This window comes from Scardinius erythrophthalmus (assembly GCF_964197995.2).
Source record: "Scardinius erythrophthalmus genome assembly, chromosome: 5".
Taxonomy (NCBI): domain Eukaryota; kingdom Metazoa; phylum Chordata; class Actinopteri; order Cypriniformes; family Leuciscidae; genus Scardinius; species Scardinius erythrophthalmus.
In genome coordinates, this window is record NC_138225.1 from 30,021,662 (window position 1) to 30,036,918 (window position 15,257).

General features: G+C 39.6%; 3 protein-coding genes across 3 annotated transcripts in view; 1 reads left to right on the forward strand and 2 right to left on the reverse strand.

The window, feature by feature from the left end:
• The window catches only part of smn1 (survival of motor neuron 1, telomeric), a 6,522-nt gene extending 6,326 nt beyond the window's left edge, over positions 1–196 (reverse strand). Inside the window, exon 1 of the mRNA XM_081365002.1 lies at positions 1–196. This exon is cut by the window's left edge and continues 145 nt beyond it. The gene's annotated coding sequence lies outside the window, so the exon portion shown is untranslated.
• hspb11 (heat shock protein, alpha-crystallin-related, b11) overlaps positions 1–1,302 on the forward strand; it is a 1,308-nt gene extending 6 nt beyond the window's left edge. The window contains exons 1-5 of the mRNA XM_081365003.1: positions 1–499; positions 595–701; positions 806–874; positions 953–996; positions 1,087–1,302. The exon at positions 1–499 is cut by the window's left edge and continues 6 nt beyond it. Coding sequence (XP_081221129.1) covers positions 408–499; positions 595–701; positions 806–874; positions 953–996; positions 1,087–1,179 — 405 coding nt within the window. The 5' untranslated portion in view covers positions 1–407 and the 3' untranslated portion in view covers positions 1,180–1,302. The remainder of the gene's footprint in view (positions 500–594; positions 702–805; positions 875–952; positions 997–1,086) is intronic.
• Positions 1,081–14,651, reverse strand: mccc2 (methylcrotonyl-CoA carboxylase subunit 2). The gene is made up of 17 exons (XM_081365001.1): positions 14,408–14,651; positions 13,925–13,991; positions 13,709–13,793; positions 13,523–13,624; positions 12,716–12,843; positions 12,499–12,611; positions 11,175–11,288; positions 11,027–11,091; positions 10,841–10,940; positions 10,646–10,741; positions 10,489–10,561; positions 10,311–10,387; positions 9,887–9,953; positions 8,695–8,851; positions 7,053–7,167; positions 6,789–6,874; positions 1,081–2,529 (listed from the first exon to the last, which is right to left on the reverse strand). Exons 1-17 carry the CDS (start codon positions 14,543–14,545, stop codon positions 2,412–2,414), a joined length of 1,701 nt encoding a protein of 566 aa, XP_081221127.1. The 5' UTR covers positions 14,546–14,651; the 3' UTR covers positions 1,081–2,411.
• Between the last annotated feature and the right edge of the window lie 606 nt (positions 14,652–15,257).

Below are 15,257 nucleotides of genomic sequence, written 5' to 3' on the forward strand. Positions count from 1 at the left end.
CACTAGAATAATGAACCGTTCGATAATGAACCGAGCAGCGGTTCGAGTGAACCGCGGATTTGGCTGGTGGGTTCTGTGCAAAAAAACTGTTTACAGTAGGCTATACGTTTCTAAATTACTTTGTTTATGATCCGAATCACGGCTAAAACGAACTGATGCATTATGCATATTGCTACTGTCACAGACAGTTGAACACTAAGTAAAATACGTCATGAAAAAATATAACAGCTGAATTTGCTTTTGAACCGGTTCTTTAAAACAAACTGTTCGCATGAACCGATTCGCGGAAATGAGTCAGAGACACATCGGGCTTAACGTTGCATGTTGCTTGGCAACTCGGATTGCCTCAATGTGAAAATCCTTGCCTCTGACATATATCTACCTGTAAATAATATCTAAAGTTCATAATGCTGGATGCTGCTTTAAGTTCATACGGAGCCCAGGTTGTGCTGGCTATATCAAGCGATGAGAATCATCCACCGGAGAACATTATCGACGGGTCTGTAGATTGCTGGAAGAAAAAACAGCTAACTTAGCTAACTTAATGTTACTACAACACTTGTTGTAACCGATGCATTTGATTTATTTCTATAGAAAAACAGAGACGTTCTGGATTTCAACTGGCATGTTTCCGCAAGAGTTTATCATCCGCTTTCCAGATAACATGAACATTTTCACTGTTTCCATTCACAGCTACAACAGTAAATACACCCTATAAACGCACGCATTCATATGCAACGTTATCTGTCTCTAATATGGTAATAATAACACATTGTAATGTCTTCACATTTCTATTTCATTTCAGTTAAAAGGCTGAGAATAGAAAAGGGCACATCAGAGGATGCTGATAAATTTGAAGCGGTTGCAGACACAGGTAGGTCTGAAAACATGTTATTTACTTTCCTTCCTCGAATCTTTTGAGTTTTGTTCACGCGAATATGGTTTGTTTCAGAGTTTGAGCAAACAGAGGGCAGCCTACAGGCCAATGATATTTCTGTGAGTTACATCTCAAAGATTTGAGTCTCCAGATACAGTAAGACACTCAAAACCAAGATCTCAGATTTTTTTTCTTTCTTTTCTCTCCAGGTTAATGTATCAAACACAACACATTTGCGGTTCCTCATATTGTCTGGATATGACCATTTTGTCTCTGTACACAAAGTTAGTGTACAATCATGAGATGATCTCCATCTGTTATGTCCTTTTGTAAACTCACATGAAGTAACTTAAATGCTTGTTTTAAAATTAAACTATCACTATATTTTTTTCAACAAATAAACCTTTTCATAATTTCTGTTGTTTAATATGTCTCCTACAGTGTTGTTAACAAACTATTAAAACTAGTTTTTGTTCATTGAAATAAAATATATTGCATAAAAAAATAGAAATGTTGCTTTAGCAACTAACTGAAATAATTTTGAAGTACTAAAATTACAAAAAAAAAATTAATAAATATAAAGCTATGTATGTAGAAATATTTTAACAAAATGAGAAAAGCACATAAGATTTACTAAAACCTAAACTAAAAATTTAATCAAATAAATAATACTAAAATTACACTGAAACTGATGTTCACAGTGCTGTATGGTGATTTCCAGAGAGAACGCTGAATTTAAGTAAACTGAATTAATATATATATATGATTGATTTTGTAATAGTTTTGTTAAATAGCAGTGATGTAATCTACATAAACAATACCTTTGACTTTAACTAACAGTATACTTAAGGTATGTTTACACGACAATGATGTACTAAAAACGGAAAAGTTTTTCCTTTTCCTTCATTTTTTTGTCAAAATGATCCCCGTTCACATGGAGCTGCAAAAACTAAAAACGCTGTATCGTGCATGCCAGGCCAGTAGATGGCGAGGTCACTTTGTAAAGAAAAACTACACTTTTCACAGACAGTTACGGTATTTTTTTTCAAGCACGTGCACTTTGAAACCTGATTTTAAAAGTTTGCGTTTTCAGGCCCCTAAAATGCCGTTGTCGTGAATGGCCACAATGCACAAAAAGTTCAGTTTATGGTTAAAAACTATGTAGTGTAAATGGCCCATAAAAGAGATGTAGAGAATTGTAAAACCAGATAATTGTTAAAAAAACCCTAAACAAATACAGGCACACTTAATGCCTCTACCTTAAAAAAACAAAAAAAAAACATACAAAACATGCGCTTACTTTTCTGTTCTTACACCAGCCAATATTATGTGATGTACTGTCCTACATATCAAGAGTACAAAACAACAAGTAAATCTTTGAGAATACGAGACACAACACTCAATGATTGGCTTTACAGATTTTAATGTTGTCAAACATACAAAGACAAAACAAGTTTATAAAGTTAGTGTGTACTGCCCAGAAGACAGAGGAAACTGATTTAAATCTAAATGTCTAATCTCTACAAAACCAGATTTACATTCTGAAGACACCAAAGCGAGTTTTCTGTGTGGGGGCGTTGAGAGCAGCACTCAGACTCAAGCCCAGGACAAGGCGAGTGTCGGCGGGGTCAATGATTCCATCATCCCACAATCTGGATAGTTAGAGGAAGTGCAACAAAAGTTAAAAACAGACATGGCACAGGGAGTAGAAAAAAAGAAAAAGAAAAGAATATGCCCTTGTTGTCTGGCAATGATACACACTCTACCATTACAATTTTGGGACCAGTTAAGATTTTTTTTGTTTTAGTAAAAAAAAAAGAAATAGATACTTTTATTCAACAATGATGCATTAAACTGGTTAAAAAAAATATATAAATATAAAATATTGGTGAGCAAGAGACTTCTTTCAAAAACATCAACTTTTTAACAGTAGTGCATCACACAGTTAAGGCAAAAATCAAAGGTGACAAAGATGTGACACCCCGTCCAACCCAATTTCCATTGTAACGCACCCCCTTTAACCCTCTGTGGCATAAAATTTGTATTTTTTACCCCAGACAATACAATTTTTTTTTTTAAATAATATTTTTAGACACATTATATTTTCACTTTAAAGGAGATCTACACATGGAAATAACATGGAAAACCTGCCATGCTTTAATTAACTATTTCTGCGATCTGGTGGAAAACAAACACACTTTTAAAATGAAAATGACATAAAATGACTATTATAACCAGTAGATGGCTGCAGAGGCTCACTCCTTAGCTCATTAACCCATTTCCACTCCCTCGTAGGCCTATAGTTCTTTCAGTGAGTCTTATAGTCAGGTCCGAATCTTCAAGATTGTGTAACCCTGTAGGCATTTTTGAGGAAAAGTTGTTATACCACATTTTTAGAAAGTTCAATGTCTCCTGAATAAGGATCCACCGTATAACATTGAAATAAGGGTCCCATTTTCTTGTAATTGTTATTGAAACAATAGGTGCATTATTCACAGCCGAAACACTGCAGGTGGATAGGGTAAAATTTTTAAGTTGTAGATATCACCATAAAACCTTTCCAGTTTTTCACTTACATAGAGACAGACATTTTTTGTATTACAAGTTTTTTGAAATGTCATGTTTACATATGCAAATGAGGCATACCAGTATATATATATATATATATACAGTATATATAATTCGAGGGGCAGGCATACCAGTACGCGGTTCTCCCTTTCGGGCTAGCCCTGTCTCCTCGCGTCTTCACAAAGGTTGTCGAGGCAGCCCTTGTTCCTCTCGACGACTGGCTGATCCTAGCTCACTCTCGAGACAAGGTTTGCGAACACAGGGACCTAGTGCTCTGGCACCTAATTTGTCTGGGCCTTCGGGTCAAGTGGGAGAAGAGCAAACTCTGCTCCGTGCAGAGGATCTCTTTTCTCGGTATGGAAATCGACTCGGTCGCCATGTGCGCGGAGCTTCAGGCGAGCGCACGCGCGCAGTCAATGCTAACTTGCCTTCGTCAGTTCGAGGGCAAGAGTGCGGTTCCACTGAAACTATTTCAGAGGCTCCTGGGGCATATGGCATCTACAGCCGCAGTAACGTCGCTCGGTTTGCTTCATATGAGACCGCTTCAGCTTTGGCTTCGCGATCAAGTCCCGAGGTGGGCATGGCAACACGGCACGCTCCGAGTCCCAGTGACTTCGACCTGCCGTCAGACCTTCACCCCGTGGACAAACCTCAGTTTTCTATGGGCTGGAGTGCCCATAGAACGAGTTTCCTGGCATGTTGTTGTATCAACAGATGCCTCCACAATGGGCTAGGGCACCATGTGCAATGGACATGCTGCCGCGGGCTCCTGGACAAGACCCCAGCGCCTTTGGCATGTCAATTGCCTCGAGTTGCAGGCTGTACGTCTTGCCCTGCACCGCTTCTGTGCGTTGCTCAGGGGTCAGCACGTATTAGTCCGATCAGACAATACCGCCACAGTAGCGTACATCAACCGACAAGGTGGTCTGCGCTCCGCCGTATGTCGCAACTCGCCCGCCACCTCCTCATATGGAGTCAGAAGCATCTGAGGTCGCTTCGAGCCATTTATATCCCAGGAGACCTGAACCGTGCAGCTGATCTGTCTCGGTTTCAGCCTCTCGCTGGAGAATGGAGACTCCATCCCCAGTCGGTTCAGCTGATTTGGGATCAGTTCGGGGACGCACAGGTAGATCTGTTTGCCTCCCACGACTCGTCCCACTGCGACCTGTTTTATTCTCTGACCAAGGGCACGCTCGGCACGGATGCACTCGCACACAGCTGGCCGCGAGGCCTCCGCAAGTATGCGTTTCCCCCAGTGAGCCTTCTTGCGCAGACTTTGCGCAAGATCAGGGAGGACGAGGAGCAGGTAATTTTGGTTGCCCCGTATTGGCACAACCGCACCTGGTTTCAAGAACTAATACTCCTCGCGACAGCACCTCCCTGGCCAATTCCTCTGAGAAAGAACCTGCTTTCTCAGGGACGGGGCACCCTATGGCACCCTCGTCCCGATCTTTGAAACCTCCACGTGTGGCTCCTGGAAGGTACGAGGCAGGTTTGAGTACCCTACCACCAGCGGTGGTGGCTACCATCACTTCCGCTAGAGCATCGTCCACGAGACATGCCTATGCGTTGAAGTGGAACCTCTTCGTCAACTGGTGTTCTTCTAAACTTCAAGAACCCACGAAAGGCCCGATCAGTGTCGTGCTTTCCTTCCTGCAAGAAGGGTTGGATCGAAGGTTGTCTCCCTGCACCCTGAAAGTGTATGGTGCCGCCATTGCCACACATCATGATGCAGTTGATGGTAAGTCCATTGGAAAGCACGACCTGATCATCAGTTTCCTGAGAGGAGCGAGGAGACTGAATCCTCCTCGCCCTCCTCTTGTTCCCTCTTGGGACCTCTCAGTGGTTTTAACTGCTCTGCAGAGTGCTCCCTTTGAGCCTCTGCAATCAGTGGAGCTTAAGTTCCTGTCAATGAAGACAGTGCTCCTGGTTGTATTGGCCTCCATCAAGAGGGTAGGGGACCTGCAGGCATTTTCGGTTGATGAAACGTGCCTGGAATTTGGACCGGCTAACTCTTACGTGATCCTGAGACCCCGGCCTGGATATGTGCCCAAGGTTCCCACCACACACTTTCGAGACCAGGTGGTGAACCTGCAAGCGCTGCCCTTGGAGGAGGCAGACCCAGCCTTGGCACTGCTCTGTCCAGTACGCGCCCTCCATGCTTACGTAGACAGAACACATTGTTTCAGGACTTCAGACCAGCTCTTTGTCTGCCATGGTGGGAAGCTGAAGGGAAAGGCTCTCTCCAAGCAAAGGTTGTCTCACTGGATAGTGGACGCCATTGCTTTGGCTTACCAGCAGCAAGGTCGACCATGCCCCCTTGGTGTGACGGCCCACTCCACCCGGAGTGTGGCATCCTCTTGGGCTCTAGCGCATGGCGCCTCGCTAACAGACATCTGTAGAGCTGCAGGCTGGGCGACACCTAACACAGCCTCTGGGCGACCCCCACGTGTGTAGTGCACTGTAAGCCTCTCTGAGCATGTGTCTTTCCCTCGGCAAGCCACCTTGCCACCCCTGGGTTTGAAATATTCCACCTGCGGCTGGACACCCCAGTGATTCTCAATATGCAGCCCCCTGGGGTCATGTGTATTCCAAGTCCCCCCCCTTCGGGCTGGGCATAATTGCATATTTCCACTGATATATGCTTCCCAGTGTACCTTGGTACCTTGGCATAATTCCAGCAGCCATTAAAAACTGTCCCTTCCATGTTAATGTTGTTTTTTCATTGTTTACATGTTTAAATATTCTGAGAATGCATAGTTTAGTTCTAATGTTTAATGTTTAAACTGCAATAAATGCATTAAAACGTTTTCATTTTATTTTTTTGGCAGCCATTTTGTTTTTATTGTTTATGCCAAAACAGTGATGTTTACAACTTGTTATACGGCAGAAATGGATTCAGCACCTAAAAATCATATAGAAACAACACTTGAAGTACTTTTCCTCAAAAATGCCTACTGCATCTTATCCAGGGCTATTTATCTATTTTGGGACTCGACTATTATAGTGAGTGTAGGAAAAGTCATAAAGTCTCATGCCATTTAGATGAAGGGAACTTTCTTTTTTCCTTCATTCGAGCAGCATTTACTACTGATCTGCACAGACAAGCTGCACATAAAATAATCGCAGCCTTTGCCAAATCGCATGTGGTTTCATTGTGATTAATTGTGCAGCCATACTACATACAGTACTGCACAATGAATCTCTTATTTACATTGTGACTACATCGGATCCATACGAATTACACAAATGACCTATTTTGGATTAAAAATGCTAAATTTCGCTGAAAGATGACAAGTTTGCATCCCTGGCAACATACATATCTACATGTATATCTAGTTACCTGGCACTGGAATAATATGGGTTTCCCTCCTCCTCAAAGCGTTTGATAATTGGCTCTTTCATTGCAGCTTCCTGCTCTGGGGTAAACTGGATTTAAAGTAAATAAACAGATTATTTACTTGAGATACATAATCTATATGCTTTTCTCAGAAACAAACGTTTTTTAAAACTCTCAGAAAAAATAAGCTGTAAGAGAAAGAAAACAAGCCCTAGATGTATTAAGATTGATAAAAGATGAAGTAAATTTCCTCTGTTTGATTCTTACCTCTTTTCCTTCCCTGGCTTTTTGATCCTTAGTTATGGTTGCCAGCACAGTGGCTGCCTGCTCTCCTCCCATCACAGAGATGCGTGAATTAGGCCACAAGTACAGGAACCTGGGGCTGCAAGGTGCACATAGGGTCAACTAGGGTTGTGCGATATAGCTAAAAAAATGATCACAATAATGTATAATGTTTCATATCGTTCAGTATCGATAATTATTGATATTTTTTATAACTTTATTTTTTTTAAAGACAAGTAGAAAAGTTTGAATTTAAACCAGTTTTTTTTTTATCCACGTTATTAAGGCAAACAACAAATTATATTAGTTTTAGCAGTCAAAAACAAAATAATATGTGAACAAAAATATCTTCTTTATGTCTTATATTAAGATAAAAAAAGTAAGTGTTAAAGAAACTCTTGAACTTAAAATGTTACAATGTGAGCAATGTAAAAGTGTAAACAGAACAATCGAGGCAAACTTTGAGGTAGATCAACATCTGTAATAAGTAGGGGTGTAACGGTTCATAAGATTCATGGTTCGGTTCGATACAACACAGTGGTGTCACGATTCGGTACGTTTTCAATACAGCAAAGAAAAAGAAATGGCAGAGAAATTTCCTTGAATTTTTTAAAATTTATTATTTATTAAAAGAGAAATTATTTTTTTCTACATCTGAAACTTTTAGTTTTATTAATGGGGTAATCTTTGAAGGATGAATAAATAATGTTTTGGTCATCACATTAAAAAATAAATAACATATGATTTAATAATATTTGAGTTTTGAAGTGTTGGAAAAAGATGTCGTACTTGAAAGCATTTTACTATTCCTGCCAAACTTCCATGGTTACAGTCAGTGTTACGACATTAAATCCATGGTGAATGTTGCTGATCTGTGGACTTTAAGCCTATAACGAGTTCATTCATGGCACAATGTTTCTCCTGGTTTCCACGTCAGCGCTGTTTGATCCGTTAATAACAGAGAAGTTTGAATGCTTCTCACTAGATCTCACAGCGATGTTATTACTTCAGTGGAGAATTCAAATGATTTCTTTACTGGATCTCTTAGCGCTGCGTAGTAACATGTCACTTGAATAAGATCGGCTCGCGCTGCACTGACATTGGTCCAAACTGATAAATGGTCCGTGAAGCACAACATAATGAGTAGCGCAGTTTCGTTCCGCTTTCATTACGTTTGACATTTGATGTTGGGCAACATTGTGGTGGTCGCGCCATTTTTAACTTCGCAGTCCACTTACGGTCGAATGGAACGCACATTCAGTCAACAGGATGTGGAGAGCGCAGTTCATGGTTGCATAGAAACGACAGACGCCACGGGAGCGCAAACGCTTTGAAAAGAAGCAGACAGCGGCACAGCCGCACTTTCCACACGTTTTTAGACACGATATGTGAACGGCCCCTACGATCTTCAGGCAATGTGCTCATTTTAATGAAAATAGAGCACTATATCGAATTTTTTTTTTTTTTTTTATTACCGACAATGGTGTACCGTCGATAAATACCGATACCGTTTTATTGCCCAGCACTACGTTCTGACGTCAACTGGATGCCTTGAGCATGTTTTTAGTGCTGTACCTTTGAGCAGGTGCAAGTCTAGGAAATAATGTTCACTATTAATAACGCTTACCTATAGGCTCTTCCACACATGCCATAGTTTCCCGCACCATACGATCCTCCGATGATGACGGTAATCTTAGGCACATTGGCACAGGCTACAGCGGTCACCATTTTAGCTCCATCTTTAGCAATACCTCCAGCTTCATACTCTCTGCCAACCATGAAGCCTGATAAAAAGAGTAACAGAGAACATCATGAGTGTATGGCAGTAGCAATTTCACTAGGCAAACATATATGTTTAAGGGATGCACCAAATGTTCGGCAACCAAAATTATTCAGCTGAAAACCTTTCGATGTTCGACCGAATAAGTGAAAAGAGTGAATCAATTTGAATGAAAAATGGCATTTTTGATGACTTGATAAAATGGCAACCAGCATAAAGTGAGAGCCTGAGGCGCGCATGCTTTATGAATGCAGCAAACATGTCATCAGTGTGGAAGCATTTTAAAGTGTCCGGGAAAGACGCAAAAATTGCCGTTTGCAGACACTGTTCTGCTGAATTGTCTAGAGGGGTGCATCTGCAAAAAGTTTAATTCAAGTCACGAAGATGTCAAAGAAACGTGTACATTTAACGAGGATCTTCAAAAAGAGTTTATCAAGTTATTATGCACAGAAGTTGTGAAAAAAGAAGTTGCGGTCTCACGCACCAAAAGCATTCTCTCAGACAGCACGCAATCCCAAATAAACTTCTCTTTGTGCCTGAATGGTCAAATACAGACACAGTTGTCAAAATGCCTATCATGTGTAGTATCTTACGTAAATACAGTCGGTTATGGCTTAACCGCTCAGTGAAAAACGGATATGTGTCAGTATACTGTATTACTAGTAGATCCAAGCATTCGGTCTTAAAGTGACAGCAGCCTTAAATACCTGTCTGTGTCATTAATGTTAATCAAGCAACAAAAGATGTTAAATAAATGTTTACATGTTGAAATGTAAATTTTCAATGTTAAATATTTTTAAATAGTAGTTTTGTAATTATTATTTTTTCTTTGAAAAGCAAGACAAGTCAAAATGTGATTTTTACTATTTAATTTATGTAATGGTGAAAATTGCGAAAATTCGGTTTATATTCATTATATTCACAAGAATTTTCATTTAGTTGCATCCCTAATATGTTTCTATGCTGACTCGTTCAGAATCAGAGCACTGTTTTGTAACATTAAATGTATACATTCAGATGAAGTATGCATAATACAGACCTGTGATATTTTGAAGAAAGAGGAGTGGAATGTTTCTCTGACAGCAAAGCTCAATGAAATGAGTTGCCTATTAAACAACAACAACAAAAAAAGATTCTGAAAACATGTTTCCAGAAATTTCTAGTAATCATTTCAAAATATATAGTTTATCCACTTTCATTGTATGGAAAATGGAGCAATCTGGAAGATGCTGCTACTTGGGCTTGAAAAATTAATTCAAGAGGCTGAGTAAATTATGAATTTTCAATTTTATGTGAAGTGATTTTTTTTCTCAGTTTCCATACACAGTGCGCTGCACCAGAAGTTGCGTAGGCCACTGAGGTTAAATGCGGAAGTGATCGTGCTCAGAGTCTATAGTGCAAAAGACATTATTCTCATGAACTTTATGCATGAAAAGTCAGAACAATGATCAGGAGATGCACACCTTCTTTGCAGATTCTGAGAACAGCACACCGTTATTGCCAATAATTCCCACAGGGTAGCCAAATATCCGTGCAAAACCTAAAAGCAAATGAAGAAATCCAGTACAAAGGAAGTAAGAAATCAATGCCGAAATCCAAAAATAACGATTAATGATTAATGAAAAAAAAAAAAACATCCACCTGTGATGAGTGTGTCTCCGTAGAATGCCTTGAATTCATCAAATTTACTGCCATCAACAATACGAGCGATAACCTAAAATTCATAATTGCCTTTAAGTTCTATCTATTGAGGCAACATTTGAATAGGCTTGAATTCCAGTGATAAAGTGACCAATACCTCTCGAATATCAAAGTTGCGTTTGAGGTTGTCCCCCACAATACCATATAGCTCATCGGCAGGAAACAGAGGAGCCTCAGGAGGTTCCACGGTAACCTTATGAACAGTGGGGCAAGTTCAAGACGATCAGCATCAAGTCATAAAAGAAAAATCAGACAGATTGAACATCTATCAGGAGTGCAGCTGTGTCCTCACATCAAGATTCTTCTTGTAGTTCAAGCTCCGTATGGCTTTTCGAGCTAGATGAAGGGCATGATTATCATCCAGGGCATAATGATCAGTTACACCTGACTTTCTGAAGAGACACAAATGTTGAAAAACCCATAAGGCCAATCAAGCTCAAAACAAGTGTTTATGTGAAAATACAAGTGTTTCTCTAACCTGCAGTGAAGGTCTGCACCTCCCAGGTCTTCAGCAGACACCTCTTCACCTGTAGCAGCTTTTACCTGTTAAATACACAGATGGACTTTTACCATTGCTAAACATTAGCAGCCAGTCATACTGCACTCCTGGGGACATTAACACATACCAGTGGTGGTCCACCCAGAAAAATGGTCCCTTGTTTGCGCACTATGATGCTCTCATCAGCCATCGCAGGCACATAGGCTCCGCCTGCAGTACAGGAGCCCATCACAACAGCAATCTGAAAGATAACAGGTAAAATTGATGTATCACGATGCATCAGCTCCCATTGAGACAGACGTATGAAAGCAGCAAACTGCTATATGACATGTCAATTACCAAACGACATTTTATATTCGCTTATGGTTATATATACACAAATGGCTTATAAGTATCAATGGTTCTCAGCCTTTTTGTTTCAAAAGCGTCACATTGTAATATATACAATTAAGCAAAAGGAAACTTTTTTCTGCATTTATGACAACGCTTTTTTTTTTTTAAAAACTTCTTTATTAAAGGGTCATGAAACACTAAACCAAATTTTCTGAGTTTTTAACAGTTATGCATGTACATCATAGAAGTCAATGCTACCATCCGTTAATTTTGATTATAGGAGAAAACTAGTTATTTTTTAAACCTTTTTGCGCTATTTTCAGCTTCTGGGTTTAAATTAGTTTTCTAACAGTGAGATGATCGCATAGAGTAAGTGAGTGATGCATTAATGGATCAAAAACAAGTGTTTGTTTTCGCTTTGCAAGAGTTTCTGGGTAAGTTTTCCTCAATAGATCCTGAATCTTCGAAAAAACGCGATTCATCCACACTGTTGAGTGTAACCCGACTTTACGGCCCTTTAACCGATCAAACGGCTTATAAAAATGCTGTAATTTATATATATATATATATATATATATATATATATATATAGATACAGTATATAGAAATAGATATATATAGATAGATAGAAATTTTCAATGCAGATAACAAATGCGAATGGCTGTGCATTCAATTTTAACTGTCACAGAATATGTATATATTAGTGTAATTTACTGTGGGCTTACAAAACCATGTGTATATTTTGTTGCATGTAATGGTACTTTGCAGCATGCATTTGTGGGAAGCTGTGATGCTTTTAATGAGAGCGAAACAAAACTGTCTGAATCAGAAGCCGTTGCTGTGTTGGAAGTCTCCCCTCTTTCCCTTCCACTCCGCAGCGTAACCACACTCACTTTTGTAGAATTTTTTTAAAACTGTGTTGAGAACTGACTGCTGCTGAAACAGGGGGTTTCATGACTCTTTAACAGAAACTGATAGTGTTGATATATTAAATTAAACTACTGATTCCAGAAGATCCAAGATTCGGATCCTGTACGTTCTTCAATAAAATCAACAGTTACTGAGGGTTGACTACCACAGGCTAATATGTAAATAGAAATTTCACATAAAAAAAAGACCTGTGCAGTTCCCTCCGAGGAAAGGCGGGCCTGGTTGAAGAAGATGCGTCCAAAGTGATCTCTGTCTGGGAACACGTCGGCCTGTCTGGGTAAATTGGCTCCTCCAGAATCCACTATAGAAAATCAGATCAGAGTGCATCTCAACACCTAACATAACAAATGAAAGCATAGAAAAATGTTGTTCTGTACTGAATTTGAAACCTCTGAAAGAACTCACCCAGGTATATGCATGGTAGATGGTTTTGCTGCGCAATCTCTTGGGCACGCAGGTGCTTCTTCACAGTAACCGGATAATAGGTCCCACCTTTGACAGTAGCATCATTCGCAACTATAATACACTCCACCCTGTGAGGTACACAGGCAGGATATATAAACCATTAACTCTTGCACAGCATTATCAATGCATGCATACTAGCCCCTTTCCCACATGCAGTCTTTACTGGTAAATTACCATTTAGAGATCATGTGTGTGAACAGGACCTTTTCAAAAATACAAATAAATCTGTTCTAGCAATTTTCTGCTATGAGAAGCTGTAACATTACCAGTAAATTCCCAGTGTGATGGTGTGTTTGAACAAAGAATAGGATTACCAGTATGAGCACATCTATGTAAACATGCGCTAGACGGACGTCTGATCGCTGCGCTGCATATAGTATAGTGCACTAGTAACTGTTAGTAACTACAGTATTATACATCATGTGTTTTTAAGAGCAAAAACGCATTCTATGTGATCATCCCCCTATGCATGTCACTCAGAAGTAGAAAGTGAAACTAAAGCGCTTCTCATCCAGGCGGATGAAGAGAACATTGCAGTTTTTTAAAGGTAAATTCCGATGATTGACATCACAGAGTTTACCGGTACTTTGGTACTGATGTGTAAACGGTATCTATTGGTAAAAAGACGGAACAAAGTCGTTTGTGTGAACAGCACATTTGTGCATTCGCCAGAAAAGTAAATCTGCTAACTGACTGACTGGCTTTATTGTGTGAAAGGGGCTGTTGATTTAATTGTATGTTCCTCACCCTGAGACTCGACCGATACCAGTGATTATGCCTCCTGCAGGAACTTCCTCCTTACCATATAACTGATAACCAGCAAACTGGGAAAACTCAAGAAAGGGAGATCTGCATTCAGACAAAAAAAAAAAACAAGTTCAGCATGAAAACAGTCTGAATGGACAACATTGTAATGATGACATTTGTTTTTACCCAGGATCCAACAGTCTGTCGATGCGTTCCCGAGGCAGGAGCTTTCCTCTGGATGTGTGTAGGTTTCTCGCTTTTTCTCCTCCACCTTTGAAAACGGCAATGTTTTGTAAACACTGGTGCAAGGAAATGTGCTAAAGCTGCCATAAACTACCCCTATGTACTGGTTTCATAGGCTGTGTTTAGTGGTATCACAGTAAATACTTTCAACTTGCTCACCAAGTTTGATCCTCTCTGCTCTGTCCTTCAACTCCTTCACAAGTGCTTGCATTCGCTCATAATTTTCCTACAATGTGAAAGATTTCTAGTTAGTAAATTACCATATTCAAAGTTCATAATATAAATAATCAGAACGTGACTGAAATCTTAAGTATGGTTTAATATAGAATGGTTTAATGTCACCAGACTCATCATCATCAGACAGTTCACAGTCAGTGGTGACAAAATAACAATATTTTAGCATACTGTATATTATATATGTATTAAAAGCAGAAACATATAATTAAAGTATATAGTAACATATCTGACCGGTTAGTGCAAGGTGCAAATAAAAGTTTACTCGTCTATTGTGTGTATTATACGAACTATGTCATTGTCTCTTTAAATAAGTGCACAAAGACATGCACAACTGCCACAGCAGATGCATCCCCCACTGCCGGCTGGCTGCAGTAACTTGAGTCCAAGGCTTCATACGTGGCCTACCTGAAAAACCGTAGACTGTGAGTCGGGCTGCGAGCCCACTGTTGCAACTTTATCCGCATGATATAGCCTGGAAATGGCAACATTTACACTCCTGCTCCGAATGAGTGAAACCACCGGTCTAGCATAGTGCAGAATCATGATTCATCCTCTAACTGACAGGTCTAAGGACGAACTCAGCAAGCAATGTCCTCTGACAGCAAACGGTTAACGCTGGAAGCTTTGCTCCCCTCCCCTTTGAACAGCCAATGAAAACTGGTGGAATAGGGATAGGATAGGAACACACTAGTTGTGACAAGCGCTAACAGCCTACATTCTCCTCTTTTTCTTTTTTCCCTTTCTTTTTTATTTCTTTTCAAATTCAAACTTTGTGTTAGTCTCAATGGTAGAGTCTTTGTTGATTGTTCCCTGTCGTATGTACATTCTGAAAAAAAACAAAAAACCGCATATATATATATATATATATTTTTTTTTTTTTAAATAAAAAGAGTAGTATAATGTGCTTGCTGGCAAACATTCGTTCACGATATAATTACGATCTGCATTTTCATTTTTGACATGAATTTTTATATTAAATGTATAGCGGAGGATCTTTCCGAATTTTAGAAGACCCGCCCTCTCCACTTTTTGAAAAGTTTGATTGATTCACCAGAATGATTGACAATTAGGAGGACCAATAGTATAGGTGATCCACCAGGAAGTAAAAAATCCTCCGCTATAGCTTTATAATTTATTCGAACATGTGCTTACATATAAAGTTATAACTCAATAATTGAGTTAGCCTACGTACTTGGTAACTACCATGATTTTAACTAAATATATAATTTTTTACAAAACTCATTCATCATGTGCT

Excerpts from the sequence above, each read along its gene's own strand:
- mccc2 (XM_081365001.1), bottom strand. The coding sequence starts at position 14,545 with ATGATTCTGCACTATGCTAGACCGGTGGTTTCACTCATTCGGAGCAGG. Across the intron at positions 10,742-10,840 it reads ACTACAAGAAGAATCTTGAT|GTTACCGTGGAACCTCCTGA; the intron begins GTGAGGACACAG and ends ACTGTTCATAAG. Across the intron at positions 9,954-10,310 it reads TCTCAGAATCTGCAAAGAAG|GCAACTCATTTCATTGAGCT; the intron begins GTGTGCATCTCC and ends GTTGTTTAATAG.